At 40.4% G+C, this 26896-nt stretch overlaps 1 protein-coding gene across 1 annotated transcript in view; it reads left to right on the top strand.

The window, feature by feature from the left end:
- Nucleotides 1-21635, top strand: part of Lpgat1 (lysophosphatidylglycerol acyltransferase 1) — a 63986-nt gene extending 42351 nt beyond the window's left edge. Inside the window, exons 6-8 of the mRNA XM_085687524.2 lie at nt 3271-3397; nt 13760-13866; nt 15961-21635. Coding sequence (XP_085543650.1) covers nt 3271-3397; nt 13760-13866; nt 15961-16112 — 386 coding nt within the window. The 3' untranslated portion in view covers nt 16113-21635. The remainder of the gene's footprint in view (nt 1-3270; nt 3398-13759; nt 13867-15960) is intronic.
- Nucleotides 21636-26896: the final 5261 nt, after the last annotated feature.

The following is a 26896-nucleotide window of genomic DNA, read 5'->3' as shown; positions in this document are numbered from 1 at the left end:
CTTGTTTTAACGAAGTGCTTTCTAGAGTTCCACTGCTTTTTTTGTTTTTTTTTTTTAGGTTTTTGTTTGCTTGTTTGGGTTGGGGTTTTTGAGACAGGGCCTCTTTATTTAGTCTTGAGCTGTCCTGAAACTACGTAGTACACTAGGCTGGTCTCAAACACAGAGATCCACCTGCCTCTGCCTTTTGCGTGCTAGGATTAAAGTCCTGCGCCACTATGCCTGACCCAATTCTTAGTTTAAATAACTTTGACAATTAGAATTAAGTCGGGAGAGGATGAGGTTATTATCTCTTTGTCTCTTTAGCTGGTGCTCACATTAATGCACTAAAATAACTGCAGCTGCATAGTCAGAGATGTCCGCCTGCCTGTGCTGTTTCTCAGGACGACTTCTACCACTAATGATGCAAGTTACTTTTTACTTACTAAATCTAGAAGGTTTTGTTTGCTTTAATAGGCAACAAAGTTAATGTAACTTTGACCCTTAAGGTATTAGTAAACAACTTAGTCATCCTACTACATATTCATCAAAAGGAAACAACCTAAGTCAGGTGTGTTGACTCACGTCAGTAACTCCACCACTGGTGAATCTGAGGAGAAGGAAGATTGCCTTCAGTTCAAGAACAACCTAGGCTACAGTAAATTCTAGGTCAGCCTAGGCTACAAAATGAGGTTTTGTGTCAAAAAGCAATAATCATGTCCAAATATAAGTAATGCAAATTTGTCACAGGCTTATATATAATAAACCAGCCAGAGGGAGAATGAGTAAGCAAATTCCCACTTGTCTGTGTAACACAGCCTCGCAGCTGCTGCATATGGAGAGTTTGGGTGCCTGGCAAAGTACTTATGCAGGGTGTGTGTGTGGGAGGGACAGCATACAAGTCTCGTGAAAATAATGTGAGCGTCAGACAGCAGGAAATGAGGGACAGGAAAGACACCAGCATGTTAGCAGAGATTGTCCCATGAGCTGTAACAGTGTGGCTCATTTTCCAGAGTTCTAAGGTCATGAACACATACTGTTTTAATAACCAAGAAAGAGTAAGCAATGCTCAGTGATGCAGCTCCCTGGGTCCGCAATCTCTGAAGTCTCACAGAGCTGTGCCTGCAATAGCAAGAGCGTCTTCATCCAAGTCACTTCTACAAAAGCATTCAATAAGCAGCTCAAAGAGACTCACAAGGCCAGTTTCTTTAATAGCATTTTAAAATTCTTTTAGTATTATTTAAATAAGTGTTGGAATGAGTGGCTCTCAGAAATGTTTCAGATTCTGCACAGAGCAGGTGTAGAAATAGCGCCCAGGACATTGCACTGCATTTTCCCTTTCACTGGCTTTTTCCAAGCAGCTACTTGGCAGTCAGCTTTCTTAATCTTTCATCATCTATTAAAAAGGCAAATTGAAAGAGTCTCTTAATAGAAAGGAAAGCTCAGAGTAGCTCCCCTGCTGGAGAGACGTGGCAGTGTCTTGCAGGCCAAAGCTGGAGGCAAAGGTCTCCAAACATAATCAGTCCCATTAGAAAGACTGCTGTTTGCACGGTTCGCCCAGGCCATTCCCAGGGTAGGTTAGATCTCAAAGAAAGGACCATGTGTTAACAGTTGCCTAGGAATGAGAAAAGAGACTTTTCTTTCAGATAGCCACGATTTCTATTTATAAGAAAGGAGTTTATTGGGGCTGGAGAGATGGCTCAGAGGTTAAGAGCACTGATTGCTCTTCCAGAGGACCCGGGTTCAATTCCCAGCACCCACATGGCAGCTCACAGCTGTCTGAAGATCCAGTTGCAGGGGATCTGACACCTTCACACCATTGCACATAAAATAAAGTTAAATAAACCATAAAAATATTTAAAAAAAAAGAAAGGAGTTTATTATTTATCCATAGTTAATATATTTAAATTTTAAGTCATCAGAATACCTGAAAAGTATTTTACTGGTTTTTATATTTTGCTATTTGACATTTTCCACTGTTTTCTTTGGTGTTCACATTCATTAGTATTTTATCCTCTGTGGACGTAAACCCTACCTTTGTGTTTAGTGTGTGTACCAGGTACATGTCAGAATTCTTTTCTGCCTGATGGCCTTTAAAAGTATCAGGATCTTCTGCTTGTTTATTATGAGTTGTATGATAACTCACCCTGAACTGAACTCTCCTGAGCTGTTTACACTTCCTTCCATCATGAAAATTTCTAAACATAAAGTTCAGAGAATTTGTAATGACTGTGGATGAGCTGCCAACTGTGCTCTGTTTCACCATGTTTGCTGTCTGTCCCCTCTACCCTTCTCTCGGCCCATTAGTTCATTTGTTTTGATTATTCTATGCTTTGGATTGGTTTGATTTGGTTTGATTTTCAAGGCAAAGTTACATAACCCAGCTGACCTTGGGCCACCCACCTCCTGTCCCGCCACAGTCTCCCAAGTGCTGGGGTTACCGGCATGTGTCACCATGCTCAGAGAAAAATTGTTCCTCCTTACAAATGATCCCCATTCAGAATGTTGCCCTAAAATCTCTTAAGGTATTTAAAACTGGTTTTAATTCCTAAGGAGGAAAATTAATATATTTTTGACTCCTAATACAATTTAGATTTAAGCTGGAAGGTGGTCTAGAGCCTTCACCCATAGAACAGGTAACTATACTTTAAAACATTGAAAGCCAGTGTTCTCTGGGAGGGAGTTCCTCCATTCTCGCTCACTCTTATATTCATGGATGAGAACAAAATAGTGTGTGAAGGACCGGTCTAAACAGCACTTTCCTATCTCCTCCCCAACTGTGGCTATTCATCGTTCCTTCTGAAGTGCTTTGTTTTTATGTAATGCCTGCTAAAATAAGAACAGTAGCTAATAATAATGTGTGTAGAAACACGTTTAATTTTATTTCCATTTCCTGTATTTGTTAATGTTCCCTAAGTATTACCGTTATAAATCATGACTTTTGTATACATTTATGGATTTGACTTTGAAGTCTGCTTTTCATTTTTATGATGTATGCTTTACCTTCTGACCTTCTGTAGGCTGTTTGTGTAGGAGTGATAATATATAATGAAACCTTGCTAGTGCATAATTTACTTAAGATTTGAATGAGGCATGTTTAATAAATAATAGTGCTCTATTATTTGTTTTGAAGTCATCTGCTCTATAGTAAGAGTGCCTTAATTGTGTACTAAGTGCACTGGGGAACAGCAGGAGCAAAGTTCACCTCTTACCTCAAACCAGCTGCTCAGTGAGTTCTGTTCTGCAGGTCCAGGAAAGCTTGCCCAACTCAAGTCACTTTTTCTTTATCTTCAGAATGCAAATCAAGAGGCCTCCAGTGGATAATAGATGCAACCATAGCTTATCCCAATGCTGAGCCAATAGATATTCAGACCTGGATCCTTGGATACAGGAAGCCAACAGTCACTCATGTTCACTACAGGTCAGTACTGTGACTCAGCGTGTCTAACAGAACTTCCTCTGGGGACTTTGGGTGTTTTATACTTAGCCAGATAGTGGAAATAGTGACATTTATATTTATTATAAGAAATAAAATTTAATTATATAAAAATTAAAGAAAGAAAATTATAAGAAAGAAAAAAGTCATTCTTGTGCTGAATCTTTCGTATAAAAATTCATTTGAAGTAGTTATTTTCACTGATGATAAATATTTGTAAAACCCGTGTCCCATGACACTGTGCTTACTGAGTTGCCTGACTCTTGAGTGACAGTACTGTAAAGAGTCAACATCGAGGATAAATGGACTCATGGGACTAAATAGACATATATTAATAGAAACAAAATTTTTGCAAAACCACTAATCTTCACTGTATTTCTGAATATTCTTGAAAACTCAGGTATATTGCATCTATAAATTTTTTAAATTTGTGTGTGTGTGTGTGTGTGTGTGTGTGTGCGCACGCGTGCATATGAGTGCAGGTGCTGCAAAAGGTCAGAGGTGTATCTGGCAGTGGCTGTGAGCTGCTCAGTATGGGTGCTGACTATGAAACCCAGATCCCCTGCAAGAGTAGCAAGTCTCCTAACCCCTGAGCCATCTCTCCAGCCGCTACATTTAAATTTTTAATCTGATTATGCTGATGTCTATTGCATAAATAACAGCAAAAACATTTAGTGGATATCTTGTGCTAACTTCTTTTATATAAAACTTTTGAGGGAGTTTTGTGTAAATATATGAAGGCATTTGCCTGGCATTAATGGTTCATGTGTGGATTTGGCCACTTTATAAGCTATTTAACTTTACTCTGCTTGTTTGAGGCCACAACACACGTCAGCAGACTCGAGGAGCACAGCTATCACAAAGGGCCTTAGAACGAGAGGAAATTGCTCAAATTCTGTAACATCAGCAGCGAATGTGTGTGCACATGTATGTACTTTAAATGATGTCATCAGCAGCGGATGTGTGTGCAAATGTATGTACTTTAGATGATGTCATCAGCAGTGGATGTGTCTGCACATGTATGTGCTTTAGATGATGTCATCAGCAGTGGATGTGTCTGCACATGTATGTGCTTTAGATGATGTCATCAGCAGTGGATGTGTGTGCCCGTGTATGTGCTTTAAATTATTGCCTCAGCATTCTTTAAATACAGATGGGAGATTTTGAAACTTAAATTTTGCAACTAAAATGTTACAACTTTTAGTTTTTTATGGGTGAGGGGTAGTTAAAATTTAGGTGATTGTAGTGTATTTATATTAAGAAATTAGGAAGTTTATATATAAGGTAAAAGTGTAAATGATCATTATTTTTATTCAGTTTTATAAGTTTTGTTTTGTTCTTTTGGTTTTTGGTGGTTTTTTTTGGGTTTTTTTGGTTTTTTTTTTTTTTTGAGACAGGGTCTCTCTGCATAGCTCTGGTGTCCTGACCAGGCTGGCCTGGAACTCAGAGAGGTCTACCACCTTTGGCTTCCTAGTGCTGGGACTAGCAGCATGTATCAATGTGTAGCTGAGATCATACGATGTCCCATCTAAAACCTGGAAGTCGCACAGTGTCTGCTCTGCTACTTCTACCTGACTCATTACTGGATGCTTCTCCCTCTTCTGGGCTGTTTGAGCTTCTTGCTGTTGCTGTACACGCCAGACATGTTTGAATCTCAGGCCTTTATACAGGCAGCTTCCTCTTACAGAGTCTCCCAGAAATCTGCATGGTGAATTTCTTTACTTCCTTCATGTCTATCCTAAATTTAAAATTGTAGCTGCCCTGCAGCCAATATGCATAAAGGTAGATTTGGAATAATTCTCTAATTGTACTTATATTTGAGAATTATAAGTACCAAAATTAAATTCTAAAAAACCACATAAGTAAAAAATTATATACCACATTTTATAAATTATGATGCATATTTTTTCATATTAACACTCTAAAACTGAAAACCAATGTAATAAAACACTTTATAGTTTGATTGACAGGCAGCCCAAGAAGTTCCACACAGATGTCACTTAACAGAGCTCTTACTTCTCATTAAATTACTAAGGTTCTCTTTACAATATGCACATACCCTTCAGTTTAAAACAACTAATTGAAAAAAAGAAACCACCCACAAAAATTAGGAATTTGGGTTTAATGATTACTTGATAATTGCAATAAAAGTTATTTTATCTGATTATTATAAAAAATTAGTTCATTTTTAGATGCACATCATTTAGTAAATACTAAATAGACCTTTTTGAATCAAGGATATTGACATCCTCAAGTTATATAGTGTGTATTTTCATGTTCTGGTGTTTTCCTCTGTAATTTAAAAGTGAGCTTTCAATTTTTATAACAACACTCAGTAAAATGTTAGAGTAGAATTAACATGGTAACTGTCAGCTATTTTAGTTGAGTGTGGTGCATGCCTTTACTTTAATCCCAGCACTTAAGAGGCAGAAGGCAGACAGATCTCTTGAGCCTCTAGGCCAGCCTAGTCTACAGAGTGAGTTCCAGGACAGGCTCCAAACCTACAGAGAAACCCTGTCTCAAAGAAAAAAAAATTACATGAATGAAATATTATGTTACTGTAGTGTGTAAGAGTTCTCTAGAGAAACAGAACTAATAGAATACATAAAAGTATATAAAGAAATAGGCTCAGTTTATTATGGATACTAAAAAGGTCCAGAGTCTTCTGGGCTGGAAGTTGGAGACCCAGAAAAGCCTGTGAGGGTAGTTCCAACCCAAGTCCAAAGACTGACTGTAGGAGCCCGAAAGCCTCACACCACGGAACAGACAGTGTGAGCAAGCCCTGGTGCCAATATAGAGACGTGAGAACCAGTTATGTAGTCCTGATGTGAGTCTAAAGCTTGAGGAAACTCAGAAATTAACCACACATAGTAAAGAACCAAAGTTAGAGCCAGCAGAGCTAATTCTCTACAGCACTGGTGTGCATGTACCTCCAGATATCACCTGTTTAGTGGCTGGGTGTCAGCAGTGAAATGAGCTGTGTCCTCTACTTCTCTCTCTGGGGGTTCCAGGTATCTTACTTAGGATTTCTATGCTGTGAAACCAACTCTTACAATGAAAACATAAAATTGGGGTGGCTCTCTTACAATTTCAGATGTTCAATCCTTCATCATCATGGTGGGGAGCATGGTGGCAAGCAGGCAGACATGGTGCTGGCTGCACCTTGCAGGCAGTAGGAAGTTGACTGAGACACTGGTTGGTATCCTGAGCATAGGAAGCCTCATAGCCCACCCCGACAGTGACTCACTCCAGCAAAGCCACACTAATGCTGCCACTCCCTCTGAGTTTATGGGAGCCAAACACATTCGAACTACCACATCAGGTATTTTCCATATAGGGGAGGGTTAAGATATAGGGTCTCACTGTGTGGCCCTGACTGGACTGGAACTTGCTTTGTAGACCTGGCTGGCCATAAACTCAGATAACCAACTGTCTCTGCCCCTTGAATGCTGGGATTAAAGGCATGTACCACCATGCCAGGCTTTTCCTCTTCTAAATCTCTCTAAAGTCTAACAAAGTGTTATTCCTACTCAATTTTTTTATTTGTACTTTGAAGCAGAGTCCCTGACTAGACTAGAACTCACTTGGTAGACCAGGCTAGTTTCTAACTCACAGAGACCCACCTGCCTTTGGCTCCTTAGTCCAAAAATTAAAGGTGTGCATCATCATACCTGGCAATATTGAATGTTTTTGTTGTTAGCACATGATTATGTATAATAATGGGTTTCACTGGGACATTTGCATACACATGTATCTTTTTTGTCATATTCCCTTCTGACGTCCTCTCTTGTTCTCTCACTTCCACTGATCCTCCTTCCTCTTTCCAACTTTTGCCTCTTCTACTTTCATGTCTTTATTTTTATTTTTATTTCATTTTTTGTGTGTTTGAGTATCCTAATGAGTTACAGGACATAGGGTAAAGGTTCACTTATAGGAGCATGGGCACCTTACCAGTTGCTACAGTACTGAGGAGAAGTCTCTGCCTCCTGTTGAAGGAAGGCCTCTTGTTGGTTCCCGGATGCTCAGCCCGAAAATAATCACACAGAAACTATATTATTTAAATCACTGCTTGGCCCATTAGCTCTAGCTTCTTATCGGCTAACTCTTACATTTTAATTTAACCCATCTCCATTAATCTGTGCATCACCACGAGGTCATGATCTATCAGCTAAAGTTCTGGCATCTATCTCCGGTGGGGCTACATGGCTTCTCTCTCCTCCCTTCTTTCTCCCAGCATTCAGTTTAGTTTTACCCGCCTGCCTAAGTTCTGCCCTGCTATAGGTCCAAAGCAGTTTCTTTATTCATTAATGGTAATCATAGCATACAGAGGGGACTCCCACATCAGCCTCCCCTTCAACCCTTGACTGTATATAAATCCTCAAGGAGAGTAGGACCTTATGAACTTAATTTAGTATTATTGAAGAGATCATGCCTGAAATATAAAAAGCCTTAGGGCATATTTTTTAGTTGACTATTGGTTGAGCATAGCTCTCATTGAAGATTATTATTTAATCTGAGCCAGCATGAACACAGGGCCTATAATTTCAGCCCTTGGGAGATAGAGGCAGAAGGACCAGGAATTCAAGACTAGTCTGAGCTACATAGTCAGTTCTAGACCAGCCTGTGCTAACGAGTGAAAACTTCTCTATAAAAAACAAGCAAACAACAGTTATGAGATACTGTCTTCAAAATATGAAGATTTGTTTTATGCATCTGAGTGTTTTGACTGCATGTATGTATGTGTACCATGTGTGTGCCTGGAGCGAATGAAAGTCAAAAGAGGGTGTTCTATAGCTGTAGTGATGGATGATTGTGAGCCACCATGTGCTACCCAGGACTTTTGTCTAGATTTTTATTTTCACTTACCCTCCACAATTGAGGAAAAACTAAACTGTATTCAGAAAAGATAGCTGTCTATATATAGCACTCATCAGGTTTTTTGCTGACGTATTATTGTCAGTTCAGCTTAGCAGACCTAGTTTTTGACACTACACACTGTATTCTATGTTACAGCACAGTTGAAGAAACACACACACACAATAGATAGACTGTAAACCAGTAAGTGTGATCATAGACTATATAAAGGAGAAGAGGAACTGGAATTAGATGGCCAGGTCCTTGTTCTCAAGGGAAGCAGAGTAATCTGGAAATGACAGTTTTCACAGACTTATAAATAACATCTAAGTGACTGTGACAGCAACGGTTGGGTAGGTTATATCCGAAAGTGAAGGTCTGCGGAGGAAAGAGATGGGAATTTTTTGTTGTTGTCTGCCTGAATAATTGGTTTAACTCTTGAAAACTAAGCTCATGTTACTTAGGCAAACTTTTTTTTTTTCTGAGAAAGGGTTTCTCTGTGTAACAGCCCTGGCTGTCCTGGAACTCGCTCTATAGACCAGGCTGGCCTCAAACTCACAGAGATCCACCTACCTCTGCCTCCCAAGTGCTGGGATTAAAGGTGTGCTGACACCACTGCTGACAAAACATTTTTTAAAATTCTGAATCTTATTCTTGTAGACAGTACTCAGGCAGTAGCCTTTCCATGTCCTTTTCCATGAGCAAATGCTAATTCCCTCAGTCAAACCCAGCCACTGCTCTTCAAAGTGAAATGCTTGTATATTTGGCTGGCTTGTTTTCCTCATCCCTCTGGGCTGTTTATCTCCAGACCTCTCTCCGAGGTTAGTTTTCTTCCATGTGGTTTACATAACTGAACGAGGAGCGAATTGTTTGATTTATTGATTGACTCATGTTTTACAGTCTTCATGGCTTAAAAATTCAAATGTACTAACTCAGATGTAGAGAGTGCCATCTGCTAAGCCAAACATTGTGTTTTTAAAGTATAATTTCTAAGTGCTCTAAGAGAGGATTTCATGGGTTAGGGGGAGATACATTTTACTTAGAATTATATTCTAGATTACTACTAATAAAAATTTTTATTGCTTTAAAATGAGGCTCTTGTTTCTCATTTGGGTAGCTATTGGATCTGTAAAGGCTTATATCTCGTAGGTCTAAGAGCTCCCAAGCACTCCTCCTATTTGTCTCGGAAGAACTGGTACTCAGTGCATTTGATCCCTTGCTGTATTAGAGGATTACTCATTTTAATATTTTAATCCCATGGTAACCTAACAACCAGAGTAAAGAAGTAGACTGCTCTTGAGAGTGGGTATTTGGTCTGCCTTCTGGCTGTGTTGCAGTCAAGAGAATGTTCAGGCAGCTCTGGGCAGATGGTGGGATAAAGTCTCAGACCTGCACTGCCCTCCCATTTAAATGCTGCTCCCCATTTAAAGTGACAGAGAAAACCCAACAGACACACTACTCTTTCAAGAATTCATTTGTTAAACCCAAATTTTGCTGTTTAATCCAGTCTTATATTTAATGTTTGCTTTCTTCACATACAGATATAAAACCACTTAAGATCTTCTTTGACCTTATGGTTCCTGCTAAATCATCCTTAAGTTAATTAGGCCTAGTTTAAATTAACAAAAATTAAATTGATTTTATATCATATAGTAAGTACATACTGCAGTGTTAGCTGGTATGAGTCAACAATTTTTTTAATCTCTTTTCCAAGGAATACTTATTTTGTGATAATCAGTGGACGTGTGGCCATCTTAGAACAGAAGACACTTTGTAATTAATTTGTGCTGGGTCTTAAGGACAGTGGGTAGAATTTAGATAGGGAGGGATGGAAGAGTCGGAGTGGGCATGCTGAGTAGTAGTAACCATGAGGACAGCAGGAGTTTGAAAATAGAGCACACATAGCCCGCATTGAATAACCCTTAACAGGACTCAAAGGGAAGTGGTAAGAAATGGAATTGGAAAGTTGAAATCAGATATTGGTGTACCCAGAGCTGCCTGGATAATCTCATGACTAGAACACAGCAGGAGGGCAGACCAGATGCCAGCTCTCAAGAACAGTCTGCTTCTTTACTCTGGTTATTAGGTTTCCATGATATTAAAATTACTGATTTCCTTTTTGTTGCTGTGATAAAACATTCTGGCCAAAAGCATTTTGAAGAGGTCATATTCCATTCTTGAGGGAAGTCAGGGCAGGACCCATGGCAGGAACCTGTCCCATGCAGTATTGTCTCCAACCAGGGGATAAACTCTTAGCCCAGGCAGCTGTTTGCTAGCTGGTTAGCTCTCTGAACCACACTCACCTGACTTTCTTAGACATTCCAGGCCTAGCTGCCTTAGGGATGCTGCTGCCCACCATGTGTATCCTTCTCCCCACAGCATCCATCATCGGTCAAGACAGTCCTTCACAGACATGCCTACAGGCTAGTCTGATCTAGTAGTTTCTCAGTTGAGGGCCCCTCTTCCCAGGTGACTATGTTGTGTCAGGTTGACAATCAACACTAATCACACCTATACCTTAAAAGTCAGGCCAAATATATCTCTTAAGTAATGAAAAGCCGGGTTCAAACAGAATTATCTTCAAATAATGGAGGAGTTGGCTTACAAAACTCACATCCAAATAGAGCAATTTTGCAGTGTGGTTGACCACACAGCTCAGGTTTCCTATATTAGTGCTGCTCTTCTTCACATATGGGTCTCATGCTTACCAGCTGGCCCAGAAGTCCAAGCTCTCGTCCTGTGAAGACAAGCGACAGCGCTGGTTGCCGAGATGCTCTTTGGCCATACGATGACTCCCATTTGTAGGCAGAGGCTGTGTTTCATTTTCCAGCCGCTGACCCAAATAATCACACAGAAACTATATTAATTACAACACTGTCTGGCCTATCAGCTCAGGCATCTTATTAACTAACTCTTACATCTTAAATTAACAGATCTCCGTTATTCTGTGTATCAACACGAGGCTGTGGCTTACTGGTGAGGGTCCAGTATCTGTCTCCTTCAGCAACTACATGGCATGTCTTTGTCTCCGCCTACTCTCTCTATATATATTTCTATTCGGATTTCCTACTTGGCTTTATTCTGCCCTGCCACAGGCCGAAGCAACTTCTTTATTAACCATTGAAGGCAACGCATATACAGAAGGACATCCCATGTCATCTCCCCTTTTCTGTCTAAGTAAAAAAGATGATTTTAACTCTAACATAGAAAAATTACATATAATAAAATATACCAAGGGAGAATTATATTTACACTATTTAGTCTATTTGTATTTGGAAAGTTTTATATCTAATTTATCTTTTATCATGACTAAGGAAAACTATAATTATAACTATCTGTCTTTAACCCTTTAAAGACCCCAGAAGGATATAACATTACCTAAGTAAACAGGAAGTTCATTGTAAGCAACTTTTAAAATTCTAGAATTGACAGAGACATCTTGCTGCCTGGACAGTCATTCAAAGTTTTTTGTTGTTGTTGTTGTGTTTGTGTTTGTTTGTTTGTTTTTTGTAACATTGGGGCATCTATCTTCAGCCTGCAAGGGCTTATAGATTCTGGCAGATTTTTCCATGAAGCAAGGAATGTGACGATATTTTGCTTTATAATGGCAAAGTTCATCAGTTGCTTTCTTTTTGTGTCCTGCAGAATGTCTGGCAGGTTTATTGTTTTGGTTTTTTTTTTTCTGACGCACAAACCCTAAAGGATTGTCACACCTTCTTTAGGCAAGTTTGTAGGTCCTACATCTCCAGTTTATACAATATATCATCAAGCAGTCCAGGCAAGAACAGTTTTTTGCCCAAATGACTAACAAATTCCATAAGGAGCCTCTTCGATGCCCATCATCATCTTGAAGTAGATTGGTGCTGCCAGGAGATATGTCTTATTGTCATGAAAAGTCTGAATTTTTAAAAAATTTTAAATGCCATATTTTTTTAGGCTTTGAAGTGTTAAAGATTATCTATCTAGGGGAAATATATTTCTTTATCTCTAGAAATCCTAACTAACGTTTAATCCAAACTACAAGTTTGACTATAATAGGTAACTATCTAAATATTTAATTTTTAATTTTACATTGCATTTTAAAATGAACTATATGAACATAATACCTTAAACAAGAGCAGAAATACGTATACACAGTTTAACAAATTGAACTTAAATTTGTATCACTAGACCAAGGTCCCGCATCACTCCTTACCATGCCTGAAGGAACAGTGTGAAGGCAGGCATCTGCTAACTACATTTGTTCAGAATTGACCACTGTGAACCACTCTGCCCTTATAAAAAGGGAAGCTCACAGCTAAATCTTGAACTTTAAGTATACTTTTATCTGAAGTATGCTCTGGTCTTCTCCTGACTTTTACTTTTGCGGCAGTAAATGGTATCACATTGATTGCAATGTGGACACTAGAATTATATAATATTACTCAGTTATTATTGCCATTATTCTGAATATTTTTGTTAAGATGAATTTTAAAATGAAAGCACAAGATTGCTAAATACTAAGAGGACTCTTGGATGGATCCCAAGAACTAATATGGCTAGTTGGGAAGCACCGCTGACTACCACGCTAAGTGGTAGTCTTCTGGTTTACCCTGCACTATTCTGGACCTCGTTGTCTTACCCAGGCTGCCTCAGTGTCTGGAGTGCTGGGATTATAGGCAAGAACCTCCACACTTAGATAACTAAGAGTCTTCTAGGTTGGTTTTTTTTTTATTTAAAAATCTCTTTGGTCAATCAGTCAGGCTTTTAATTCCAGCACTCGGGAGGCAGAGGCAGGTGGATCTCTGTGAGTTCAAGTCCAGCCTGATCTACAAAACTAGTTTTGGAACGGCCAGGGCTACACAGAGAAACCCTATCTCTAAAGACTGAACAGACATAACAAGGAAACAAAAATCCCTTTGTTCAGAGCCAAGAACATGGTGTAGCAGTAGAGGGATGACCTGGCGTATTCAAGGCATTGGATTTGATCCTCAGTATTAAAAAACGAGGAGGCTGGAGAGTTGTTCATCAGTTAAGAACACTTGTTCTTGTAGAGGACCCAGGTTTGATACCCAGCACTCACATGGTAGCTTACACCTGTCCATATTGCAGTTCCAGGGGACCCAGTGCCCTGTTTTGATTTCTCCAGGCACCAGGCATTCCCATGGTACACAGGCCTGGGAGCACTCACACACATAAAGCAAACAAATAAATAAACAAATAATTTTTTTAAAAAATTTCCCTGTTCATAAAGCCAGTATTCTGATATGCTTAGTGAAAATCGATCAATTTGGGCAAATTTCTTCTAGTTCTCACTTTCTCATAAAGCAACATTGCTAAGGTACTTTCTTTGGTTAGTGTTTTAATCTTGGTGTGTGTGTGTGTGTGTGTGTGTGTGTGTGTGCGTTCGTGCCTATGTGTTTGTGATTCATTAATAAAGGTAAGTTTAGGGTTCTTGGGTAGTTTTCAGTTCTGAATTAAAGTAGTTCTTTTTATTTTTCTAAATCTTAATAGGATTTTTCCAATTAAAGATGTGCCCTTGGAGACGGATGACCTCGCCAGTTGGCTCTATCAGCGGTTTATCGAGAAGGAGGACCTCTTGTCACATTTCTACAGAACAGGTGCACATTTCTGAAGTTACCAGAGATGCTAGGCATGTGCTTTAGAGGAGATAAACATTTTCCAGTTACTTCTTTTTATCTTTAAAATATTTAATTTTATTATTTCTAATTATGCATAAGGGTGTGTGTGTGCACATGAGTTCAGGTGCCAGAGGAGGCCAGAGGCTTCAGAACCCCTGGAGCTAGAGCTATAGATAGGTGAGCCACATGATGTAGGTGCCGGGAACAGAACTCAGGTCCTCTGAGGAGCAACAGATGCTCTTATCCTCTGAGCTGTCTCTCCAGCCCCCTTTCAGTTGTTTAGATTAGAAATAAAAATCATTCTGTATGTAAGAATTTCAGCTTAGAATCTATGGAAAGAAAACTTTGTGTTGATGTATGTAGTTTCTTCCTTCATCAGCCCGTGTACAGAACAATGAGCCGCACAGCCGTGTGACTCAAACACCGAGGAGCACAGACAGCTGCAGGACAGGAGGCTAATAACAGTCATGTGCTGACCTTGCACTTGAGGTCACTGGATCTGTTTTTACATGCTTTTCCTTCCCTGTCAAGGAGACTTTTATTCTGTTGTATGTTTTAGTTCACAGTCAGTCAGAACAGAGAGTGGCTCAGCAGATGGTCCTGCTCTCACAGGAAGCAGAAGCGTTAGGGTGACAACTTTCCTTGCAAGAAAGGGTATAGTTTGTTGTTTTCAAGGGTACAAAGTCAGTTATTTGCCCTTGGGAGGGAAAAGAATCTATTCTTACCTCTTCTATAGTCTCAATACTCTATAGATTCTGTAAGAACTACAGTGAATCTGGTCCTGGTAGCACAGGCCTGGGAGATTGAGGCAGGAGCATCCTGAATTCAAAGCCTTCTTTGGTAACTTCTTGAGACCCTGTCTCTGAATGAAAACTAAAACTCAGGCTGGAAGTGTGACTCAGTGGTAGGTACTTGCCCAATATGTGTGCGGCTCTAGATTGAGTCCCCAGCACGAAAACACACAAAAAAAGTATAAAGAAGGCTGAAGAGATGGCTCAGCGGTTAAGAGCACTGACTGCTCTTCCAGAGGTCCTGAGTTCAATTCCCAGCAACCACATGGTGGCTCGCAACCACTTATAATGAGATTTGGTGCCCTCTTCTGGCCTACAGGCAGGATACTGAATAAATAAATAAATAAAGTATAAGGAAAAGACAGAAAAGAAGGAAGAAGAAAGGAAATCGGAAAGAAGAAAATTAGTGTTGGTTAGCATAGTAGCCAACATGTTTTCACAAATTGCTGTGTTATAGGCTGATTTTTTAGTGCCTAAGCAAGGGATGTACAGTGCAGGGCAGGGTTAATTCAAGGCTGAGCAGGCAACCCAGCGAAGAGGTCTTACCTTCCCACCCTTAGTCTCTTACCTCCTGATATTGCCTAAGTTGTAGGAACAGTGGTGAGCCTCTTTAAAAAGCCACTTGCATACCAGCCCTTGAGACTGGAAACCGCCCCTGTAAATTGCTTGTGAGCAGCAAATCCCTTTATGAGCAGCTTACCCTGAGGACTATCAGCAAGGACGAGGACTGGAGAGCAGGAGTGGCCAAGGACCACGGTGACACTGCGCCAAAGCCCTCCAGCTTTCCTTTCCAGAAAAAACCAAATTAGATATGTTTTCTTTCTAATATTATTACAAAGACATATTTTGTAAACCTTACTGTATTTTGAGAATATAAGTGTTATATAACCACTTTTGTGTTTGCTGTTTCAGAAATTATTAGATATCAATTTCATAGATCCTGTGTCTGACCACTGAAGAAATGTAACAATTCAATAAAGAGCAAGGCAACCTGAGTGCCAGTTCTCACAGGCTGGACTCCAGGGGCGTGGACAGTAGGCAGGACTACAGAAGGAAAGCAGGCAGGCTGCTGGAGAGCGGAAGGCAGGGAGCCAAGGCCAGAGGGTGCTGCTGACTGGGAGAGTGCTAGGCAAAGGCTAGGTTGCCGGACAGGCTAGGTAGCTTAAGCTTGTGTGTCAGAGGAAATCTCTGCAAAGTAAACCTAACTGTGGCTGAATACTCGGCTTTCATTCAGGAGACCTGTGCTGTCGGGAGTCACGTGACTTTCTGTCTTGTCTTCTAGGGGCCTTTCCTCCTGCCCAGGGCCAGAAGGAAGCTGTTTCCAGGGAGATGACCCTCAGCAACATGTGGATATTCCTCATTCAGTCCTTCGCATTTTTGTCAGGCTATCTGTGGTACCACATCATTCAGTACTTTTACCATTGCCTATTTTAGGAACTGATTTGGACTTGTCACATAGGAGGAGTTCAGACTTCATACATGTGCTTTATTTTACATGTGCAAATCTAAATATACAAATCAAAATATATAAAAAGCAAAGGAAATTCAAATGGATGGATTAATGTTTATCCCCCTTTGGGATATTTTAAAATTCTACTACAATGAGGATCAGTAATACAATGAAGTGCTAATGTATTTTAAGAACTTTTTATGTTTTAAGGAGATACACTCTACCGTACGTTTATGCAAGCATCACACTGGGAGAAGAGGAAATCATAAAATCATCCTAGAAGACTTCGAAAGAAACTATTGCCACCAGATGCCCTTGGTCATGCCCCTGTTCAGTGTTAATGTGTCCACCCATCCTGCTGAGGCACTGGAGCCTGGAGAGCTGGTGGGCAAGTCCTGAGGACTCGTCAGTCACCTTCTCTAACAAGCTGCAGCCTCAGTCCTGGCTGAGGAGCAGCACTGGCCTTCTGTGGTAGCAGTGTCCCTGGGAAGGCTAGCTCAGCCTAGCACCATGCTAACGTGTGCTAGTGTTTGCCTCTGTCAGGGAAGGGGAGCACCACTTTCTCTTCTGTATAGAAGGCACATCATAGAGTGATAATTGTATTTTACAAAATGCACTTTTATCAGTTGCAAATATAACAAAGGATAGTAACATAGCCTGAAACAAAGGGAAGCCTCATCGTGAGCAGGCCCTCTGGAGGCTTTCCTGTCTTCGTGCTTGCCCATGATGCACTCCAGCACCACCTTCATTGGTCACCTCCCTGACCCCACTCCCCTATTGGTAGCTGGATCTCCCCTCCCCCAAATTTGACATAGTAGCACCAAATGTATTTGGGGGCAGTTAAAGCAAATTAATGCAAGCATTTAAATGACCAGTTTAAGGGAAGTAGACTAGCATATTAGGAAATGAAACGTAGAACCAGACATTGGCTTGCAGTATTGACAGGGCCTCCTGGGGTCCCCAGAGTCTGTGCAGACATCAGTGTGTTCTGTCATGTCAAGCGGCTGTTCTTCTCAGGGTAGCAGGACCAGGAGACAGCAGCTCAGGACACTTACTAGTCTCTTCCAGTTGTTTTTGAAGAGGGCAGAGTCAAGCAAGTTTCTGTCATTGTGTTCCTGTGATTTACCTCACAGGAGAACCAGACTTTGCAAAAAGTACAGACACTTTATTGGTATTGAGACAGAGGGTTTGGTTTAGGATAATAAAATTTTTAAACCTGAATAAGGCAGCAGGAGTTTCCTGTGGCATAAACACTGTGGAGTTCCCTATTGTGGCTAACAGCACAAATAACAATTCTGAGAAATAGGCTGTAAAACAAAAGTAAGGACTAATGTTTTCTGTTTTCAAATAAACCAAAAAAAAAAAAAAAAGAGGAAAAGATGCAGATTCCCCCATTTGTACGAGAAAGGCTGAACAACACCAAATACAAGCACTTCATCTTTAGCAAACCCAGAAGACGTGTGGAAGAGAATGACATGTTAGCTGGCATACCTCACCAGCACCACACCACTGCTGTTACACTGCAGGAGACCTTTGGTGTGGGAGCATCTGTTATCAAGCAAAGCTGTTTGCTCTGGTTTACAGTGACAGTGAATAGGTGAAGAAAGCCGTCTTCATCTGGAAATGATGGGAATCCAGAGAGAAGCTATTCAGTGCTTCTATTTGAGGCCCAGAAACACTGGATGTATTGAATTGAGGCATTAGTTGGCCATCTGCGGGAGAAGTTGTTCACTAGCTAGCAGCCTATTTCCTCAGTGCAAAGTAAGCCACAGACTGCAGTGGCCAGTTCCTATATGAGTCAGTATATCCATCCATACATGCAGACAGAATTGTGGCTCTGGCCCCCTTCTACCACTACAGTGCTCCAAAGGACGTGATCTCTGAATATACTGTACATGGTAAACTCACTCCCCTAAGAGGCATCACTGTCAGATGCAGTTTGATATTCAGTCTCTAGAGTGACAAATAATGATAGATCTGAGTAACTTTTGATAATGGACATGAGCTGTAAATAGATACGTGTTTGATCTGTCCTACACATCTTCAGTTCTTTCAACATGTCTTCTGTGTGCAAAACCTGTTTGAGAGTATTGATAGGGCTTCCTTATCAGTAACTGGAGACCACCTGCTTGTACTAACTAGGGAATGTGAAGAGAGAACAGGTATTCTTTATAACAGTCTGGGGAAATCACAGTATGCCACTGTAAAGAACGGAATAAAATTCCCCATTTGAACTGTGTGTGTAAAGAAAGGAAGTTAATGTCTCAAGTTAGGGGGAAAGTGAGTAAAGCCACACCAGTTTGTAAAGGCATCCTTTAGGGTTACAGCTCTTTGGCCTCAGCTGGAGACAGGCTGGGCAACTTGCTGCTAGAGTCCTTGGACCACAGACAAGACCAAGCAACAACTCACCTCGCCCAGTTTCAGAAATACATGTATGACTGAGCAGCCCATGAGCAGTGGAAGCAAAGAAAAGCCAGAATGGGATGAAGCTTGAATAGATAAACTAGTTAGGTGAAAATTTAATAAAGCATGAAACAATAGCTGTGGATTCAGATCTGTCATGTATTAGTGTTTGGTATTACAGCTCTTAAATTCCTATAGCAAATAACTTGGGATTGCTGAATAAGTAGTCAATTACAGGGTAGTTAATTCAGTATTAAGTCATAGGAAGCCAAAAAATAATTTTTTTGTAGGAATTTCAGGCAACCAGCAGGAAGAGAAAGCAAAGCCAGCATAACCCGTGGGCTGGACAGGCATCTCTGAACAAGACAGAGTTGGTGCAGTTGAATTTGTCCCACCCAATTGCAGCCTCTGATGTGGTTGTCTGGATCAGTGTTGGAAATGCCACTTCATCCATGGCCTTGTGTATGGCTCCCTTCTTATTTGTCTTTGTGATGTGTTTTGACAATCGGTAAACACTGAAGACTCTTATCAGCTTGGTCCTGGTTGTGGTCACAGAGAGTAGTCTCTGTCACGGGTCTTCTGTGTCCACTCGTGTTTGTTTGCATTACTGAACAGGAGGAGTTAACTAATGTTTTGTGGTTTTTCATCCTTTTTATGAATTCACTGCACAACAGTGAACAGAGAATTTTCCTCCAGAGTTACCATTACAGAAAGTGTATTCAGCTCTGTTCCACAAAGGGTGGATGATAATGGTGTCTTCTATGGGATTTTTGCCCTGTGAGTGCTGTGAACCTTCTAGCTGCAGGCAGGAGAGTCAGAGGCGCTCTGGATCACAGGTGTGCTAGTTCATGTCATGATGGGTAGACACTGTTTGGGACCAAAACCACCTAAGTTGGAAATTTCTGGATCACAAAGGAGCCTGGCATACTCTGAAGTAGTTAGTGGTTGGTGCTGTCTGACGGTCATTTTGTACCAGCCCCCAGTAATTACCAAGTGGGCTCTGAGAAGAAGCTGCAGGTTCCAGACTGTTGGGGGAGAATGGCCATAGTCATGTAAGGTACAGTCTTGGGCTTTCTGCAGAAATTCCATCTGGGGAATTTTTACATTTAATATTTTTTTAAAACAGTCTAAAGAGCAAAAAAAAAATGTATGTATATTATAGTTGCAAAGTGTGCAGATGCTTTGAATGACTTTATTTTTATTGTGTAAAACTGTTGAACACTGCTATGGTGCACAAATTCTTTCCATGTAAGGAGTCTGTGCATTCTACAGTAACATCTTATGATTGGGTAATGAGACAGTTATACATTCAACTGCCATAATTTTTATTAAGTGCTTTCACTTTCTTTGCAATTATTACAAAGTTGTATTTATTTTCTACAGATGCATTTTTGTTTTCATAATGCTATAATGTTTACTTCAACTTGTTGAACTTTCTTTGTGATCTGCTTGTCACAGTGTGTTTTAAGAATGACAGTAAAGGCTGTGGCAACTGTAATTCACTTCTGTAAAGGGCTGGTCACATGTGGATCTGGTTTCTGAATGCATTAGGGATGATTTTACTAGATTACTCTTTAAGAAACTTAGATATTGTGAATACCAAAAGAAGCATTTTCTCAGCAAAAATTAATAGCTGGTTCTATTTTTTTTAATGTAGAGAAAATAAAGTTGATTCTTTTTTTCCAAAACAATGCTTTTAATTCTTAATAGTGGGGATGGGTATCTGTGCTGTCTGGAGCTCCACATTGTGAACCACTGGCGCTCGTGCCTGGAGCTCAGCATTCAGTGGCTGGTGAGAAAACCATCCACTTCCTTCCGGGACTGAAAAGATTTGCCCATCCCCAAGTCTTCTCATTTGTTGCGTGATGGTAAATGTTTAGCAGTCCTCTCTCTTGGAGAAAATTATGTATGTAAGTGCACATACATGTGTGATAAATTTTGCTTATAACAGATATTTAATGCAATTAGCAAGTAATAAAATATAATTGATTTTTACATTATAATTGTCATTGCTGAACCCTCAGAGTCAACCTGTGACTGAATATCAACCATGATTTGATTGATAGCGTTATGTCCTGATAACCATCTCCACATAGACTGTGGACTAGTGTTTGACTTATTACTAGACTCTTACTCTTATACAGAGCCTCCTTTTAGCTCAGCATTAATTAGTTTAGATAATTCATTTTTAATTATATTAAAACCCTAAAATTAAATGGTCAGAAGCCAGGCAATGGTGCACACCTTTAATGCCGGCACTCAGGAGGCAGGGCAGGCAGATCTCTGAGTTCAAAGCCAGCCTGGTCTACAGCATGAGTTCCGGGACAGCTAGGGCTACACAGAGAAACCCTGTCTCAAAAAAACCAAAACCACTAAACAATTGATCACCTCTTGGAGCTACCTTCATCACACTCCTGTCGTCTTTCTGTGTTTTGATCTGACTTAATTATTAGCATTGGATACAGTTGTCAGAATTGATTTACTTGTTGCCCCTTGCAGGTTCTCAGGTGTGGGAAAAGCATGGACATGGTATGGCCGTGGGGAGTCTGACCGCAGATAGCCTTTCAGGGCGCTCGGTGGCCTGATGCTTCACCTCAGAGCTGAGGAAATGCAGGACAAAACATTGATGGCTTAATTACTTGTTTGTAAAATATGTTTGATCCCGTTGAGAACTTTTAATGTATTACAATATCTCGCACAATTCTACCAAATAAGTTAAGTAGTTAGAGTTCAGTCTACCTCTTCTTTTCCTGGCTGGATTTAGGCTGCTGGTTGGGGGAGGCTGCGGTTTTATTTCCCCTCTGAAATACTTTATGTGGAGGACAGCAGATTGGGGGCCGAGGCCTGAAATCAGATTTGAGGCTTTCTGAGATCTGTTGCTGACCAGCCCTACACCCCACGAGTTGGGGAAAAGCCATTGTTTTTAATTCCCACTTAATATGAAAATGTTTGTTTTAGAAAAATGTTTCTTGCTGGTGAAAAATGTATTTTTAAAAGGAAAAACCAAATCCTATTTTGGTTCGAGGAGTCAGCTGTATGAGCAGGTGTGACCGTATCATAACATGCTGATGTCATAGAAATCAATAAATTTTTACCTCTCAGGAGTTGGGTGACCTTGTTCTTAACTCTTAAAGGCTGGAAAAATAGACTAGAGAGGCCCACAGTTCAGAATGCACAGAAACAAACACAGAGATGCAGCATTGAGGTGAGGAGGGGTTGGCTGACCACCAGAGTAAGCAGGCCTCTTTCACAGTCAGGAGAAGACGCTTCAATGGGTGTGAAAGCCTGTGTGCAAGGGAGAAAATGAAGCACTTCTTTTCTGTTGGTAAACAAGGAGCGCCCATAGTGCCCACGTCCTGGAGACACTCTGGGGATGGAGATAGGTGCTTGTTTGACTGAAGCAGGAAAATTACCTTTTTTATGTGTATGGATGTGTTTTGCCTGTATGTGTGACTGTGTGCCATATTCATGCTTGGTGGCCCCTGAGGCCACAGGAGGCCTCCCATCCCTGGGACTGGAGTTACAGGTCATTGTAAGTTGTCCTCTGGAGGAGAAGCAAGTACTCTTAACCACTGAGCCATCTTTCCAGCCCCGGTGTTAGTGAGAAAATGTGGAGCTGAGTAAGAGGCCGTAAAGATTCCAGTTACGTTTTGTGTTCCTCTATGTCACTTTGGGTCCCAAAACTACCAAGTCTTACCTGCAGTTATCTGTCAGGTGATACTCTATCGGGACCAGCTGGTGGCCAGTTGAGGGTGAAGAAAATAGGTACCCAAAAGGGGAACAATCAGAACTGGAGTGCTGAGAAGAGGAACTCAAAATACTGTGTGATAAAAGGCAGGTCAGATGCTGCTGTGCACAGCAGGTGTGCATACTCCAGATAACAGACTCTGCCATGAAGGTTAGTGATAGAAAGTCAACTTCCTTATCTCCTCTGTCCTAAAGACTGCCTGTCACTCATGTATACCTCCCATTCAGGTGACTGTCCCCTGAACAGGAGAAAGACCTACCTAAGTCATTAGGAATCTCCATCCGGAGGCCCAACTAAGGGACAGTTGGCAATGCTGATGACTCAGGCCCTTCCTTCCTTTAACCAAGGCCCCTAAATCCACAACAAAGCTTTTTGCTTACCCTGGTGTGTGTATGTTCCAGTAAGGACAAAGGGTGGCACCCGTATTTGGGCTGGTCTTGGATACCTTGAATTCTGTGGGACAATAGGCATTGGCAACTCAGGGCTTCCAAAAGCACATGTAGAAGCCAACAAGACCTTGTAGAATACAACCCAGGAACAGCATCACTTTCTTTTTTTTTATATTTATTTACTTTTTAATTCATTTTACATTCCAATCAAGGTTCTCCCTCCCACCTGCCCTCACCTCCCCAACCCAGCCCACCCCCATCCACTCCTCCCAACAGGTAAGGGCTCCCATGGGGAGTCGACATAGTTTGGCACACTAATTTGGGGCAGGACCAAGCCCCTCCCTTTTGTATTAAGTCTTAGCATGCCATCCCCTCATAGGGAATGCATTCTAACAAGCCAGCTCCAGTTCTGGGGTAGATCCTGGCCCTACTGCCAGGGGCCCCTCGGATAGCCCAAGCTTCACAACTGACTCCCACATACAGAGGGGTCTAGTTCGGACACCTGGAGCTGTCAGCTGTCTGTCCGGAGTTCATGAGTTTTCATGGGATTGTTCAACAGTCTGTAGATTTCTCCATCATGATCTTCATCTTCCTTGCTCACGTATTCCCTCCTCTCTCTGACTAGACTGGTGCTTAGTTGTGGATCTTTACATCTGGGTCCATCAATTACTGGAGCTGTGAATTGTAGTCTGGTTCTTCTTTGCTTTGTTCTGTATCATCTATCCACTTATGAGTGAGTATATACCAGCTTTGTCTTTCTGAGTCTAGGTTACCTCACTCAGAATGTTGTTTCTTATTCTATCCATTTGCCCACAATTTTCATGATGTCATTGTTTTTTACAGCTGGGTAGTACCCCATTGCATGAATGTACCACATTTCCTTATCCATCCTTCAGTTGAGGGGCATCTAGGTTGTTCCCAGGTTCTGGCTATTACAAATAATGCTGCTATGAATGTTGTGGAGTAAGTGTCCTTTGGGTATGTGCCCAAGAGTGATATCACTAGGACTTGAGGTCGATTTGATTCCCAATTTTCTGAGAAGCCGCCATACTGATTTTCAGAATGGCTGTACAAATTTGCACTCCCACCAGCAATGGAGGAGTGTTCCCCTGACTCCAGCATAAAATATCATTAGTGGTTTTTATCTTGGCCATTCTTACAGGTATAAGATGGTATCTCAGAGTTGTTTTGATTTGTGTTTCCCTGATGATTAAGGATGTTGAGCATTTCCTTAAGTATCTTTCTGTCATTTCAGTTTCTTCTAAAATTGAGAAATCTCTGTTTAGCGCTCCACTCCATTTTTAAATTGGATTATTTGATATTTTGTTGTCTGTTTTCTTGAGTTCTGTATTTGAAGATTAGCCCTCTGTCAGATGTGGGGCCGGTGACTATCTTTTCCCATTCTGTAGACTATCTTTTTTGTCTTGTTTACCATGCCCTTTCCCTTACAGAAGCTTCTCAGATTTGGGAGGTCCCATTTATTGATTGTGCCTCTCAGTGTCTGTCTACTGGTGTTTTATTTAGAAAGTGGTCTCCTGTGCCAATGCGTTCAAGGCTACTTCCCACTTTCTCTTCTATCAGGTTCAATGAAACTGGCTTTCTGTTGAGCTCCTTGATCCACTTGGACCTGAGTTTTGTGCAGGGCGATAGATACGGATCTATTTGCAGTCTTTACATGCTGGCATCCAGTTATGCATCACCATTTGTTAGAGGTGTTTTCCTTTTTCCATTGTACCTTTTTGGCTTCTTTGTCAGAAATCAAGTGTTCATATGTGTGTGGATTAATGTCAGGTCTTCAATTCGATACCATTGATTCACTTACCTGTTTGTTTTTTTTTTTGTTTGTTTGGTTTTGGTTTTTTTTGTTTTGTTTTTTGGGGTTTTTTTTTTGTATTTTGGGGTGCTTTTTGGTTTTTGTTTTTGTTTTTTGGTTGTTTTTGTTTTTATTTTTTGTTGTTGTTTTTTCAAGACAAGGTTTCACTGTAGCTTTGGAGCCTGTCCTGGAACTAGCTCTCCTAGACCAAGCTGACCTCGAACTCACAGATATCTGCCCGCCTCTGCCTCCTGAGTGCTGGGATTAAACATGTGTACCACCACCCCCCAGCCACTTGTCTGTTTTTATGCCCATACCAAGCTGTTTTTATTGCCGTAGCTCGATATAGCAGAATTCGAGGTCAGGGATGGTAATGCCTCTAGAAGTTCCTTTATGGTACAGGGTGGTTTTAGCTATTCTGTTGTTTACTTGTTTGTTTGTTTTTCCATATGAAGTTGATTATTGATCTTTCAAGGTCTGTGAAGAATTGTGTTGGGATTTTGATGGGGATTGCATTGAATCTGTAGATTGCGTTTGGTTTTTTATTATGTTGATCCTACCTATCCAAGAGCATGGGAGATCTTTCCATTTTGATGTCTTCTTCAATTTCTTTCTTCAAAGACTTCATACGGGTCTTTCACTTGTTTGGTTAGAGTTACCCTAAAATATTTTATGTTTGTGGCTATTGTAAAGGGTGATGTTTCTCAGATTTCTTTCTTGGCTCATTAATCATTTGTGTATAGGAGGGCTACTGAGTTTTTTTAGTTAATCTTACTGAAGGGGTTTATCAGTTGTAGGAGTTCCCAGGTAGAGTTTTTTGGGGTCACTTATGTATACTATCATATCATCTGTGAAAAGTGATAGTTTGACTTCTTCCTTTCCAATTTGTATTCCCTTGATCTCCCTTTGTTGTCTTATTGCTCTAGCTAGAACTTTGAGTAATATATTAAATAGATATGGAGAAGAGTGGATAGCCTTGTCTTGTTCCTGATTTTAGTGGAATAACTTTGAGTTTCTCACGATTTAATGTGATGTTGACTGTCAGCTTGCTGTAAATTGCTTTTTATTATGTTTAGATATTTCCCTTGTATCCCTGATCTCTCCAAGACCCTTATTATGAAGGGGTGGTAGACTTTGTTGAAGGCTTTTTTTGTTTTTCAGCATCTAATGAGATGATCTTTTTTTTTTCTTTCAGTTTATTTATGTGGTGGATTACATTGACAGATTTCCAAAGGTTGAACCAACCCTACATCTCTGGGATAAAGCTTACTTGGTGACGGTGGATTTTTTTTTTTTTTTGATGTGTTCTTGGATTTGGTTTGCTAGTATTTTATTGAGTCTTTTTGCATCAGTGTTCATGAGGGAGATTGGTCTGTGGTTTTCTCTCTTTGTTGCATCTTTGTGTGGTTTGGGTATCAGGGTAACTGTAGTCTCGTAAAAGGAGTTTGGTAAAATTCCTTCTGTTATATTATTGGTGAAATACATTGAGGAGTATTGATACTAACTCTTCTTTGAAGTTCTGATAGTATTCTGTGCTGAAGCCATCTGGTCCTGGGCTTTTTTTTGTTTGGGAGACTTTTAATGGCTGCTTGTATTTCCTTAGGGGTTATAGGTCTATTTAAATTGTTTATCTGCTCATGCTTTAATTTTGGTATGTGGTACCTATCCAGAAAATTGTTTGTTTCTTTTAGATTTTCCAATTTTATGGAATACAGGTTTTTGAAATATGGCCTGATAATTCCCAGTATTTCCTCAATGTCTGTTGTTATGTCCCCCTTTTCATTTCTGATTTTGTTAATTTGGATATTCTCTATCTGCTTTTTGGTTAGTTTAGATAAAGGTTTGTCTATCTTGTTGATTTTCTCAAAGAACCAACTCTTCATTTTGTTTTGTATTGTTCTCTTTGTTTCTATTTTATTGATTTCAGCCCTCAATTTGATTATTTCCTGTTGTCTACTCCTCCTGGGTAAGTTTGCTTCTTTTTGTTTTAGAGCTTTCAGGTGTGCTGTTAATTTGTTAGAGTAGGATTTCTCCAATTTCTTTATGTAAGCATTTAGTGCTGTGAACTGTTCCTCTTGACTGCTTTCATAGTGTCCCATAAGTTTGGGTATGTTGTGCATTCATTTTCATTGACTTCTAGGAAGCCTTTAATTTCTATTTCTTTCTTGACCCCGGGGGTGATTCGGTTGAGCAATATTCAGTTTCTATGAGTTTGTAGGCTTTCTGGAATTTACGTTGTTATATTCTAACTTTGGGCCATAATGATCTGATAAGATACAGGGGATTATTCAATTTTTTTTTTTTGTATCTGTTGAGGCTTGCTTTGTTGCCAAGAATACGGTCAGTTTTAGAGAAGGTTTCATGAGGTACTGAGAAGACGGTATATTCTTTGTGTTTGGGTGGAATGTTCTACAG

Source organism: Myodes glareolus, chromosome 5 (genome assembly GCF_982192425.1).
Source record: "Myodes glareolus chromosome 5, mMyoGla1.1, whole genome shotgun sequence".
Classification (NCBI taxonomy): domain Eukaryota; kingdom Metazoa; phylum Chordata; class Mammalia; order Rodentia; family Cricetidae; genus Myodes; species Myodes glareolus.
Note: the sequence above shows the minus strand (reverse complement) of the source record. Positions and strands in the feature narration are given on the sequence as shown.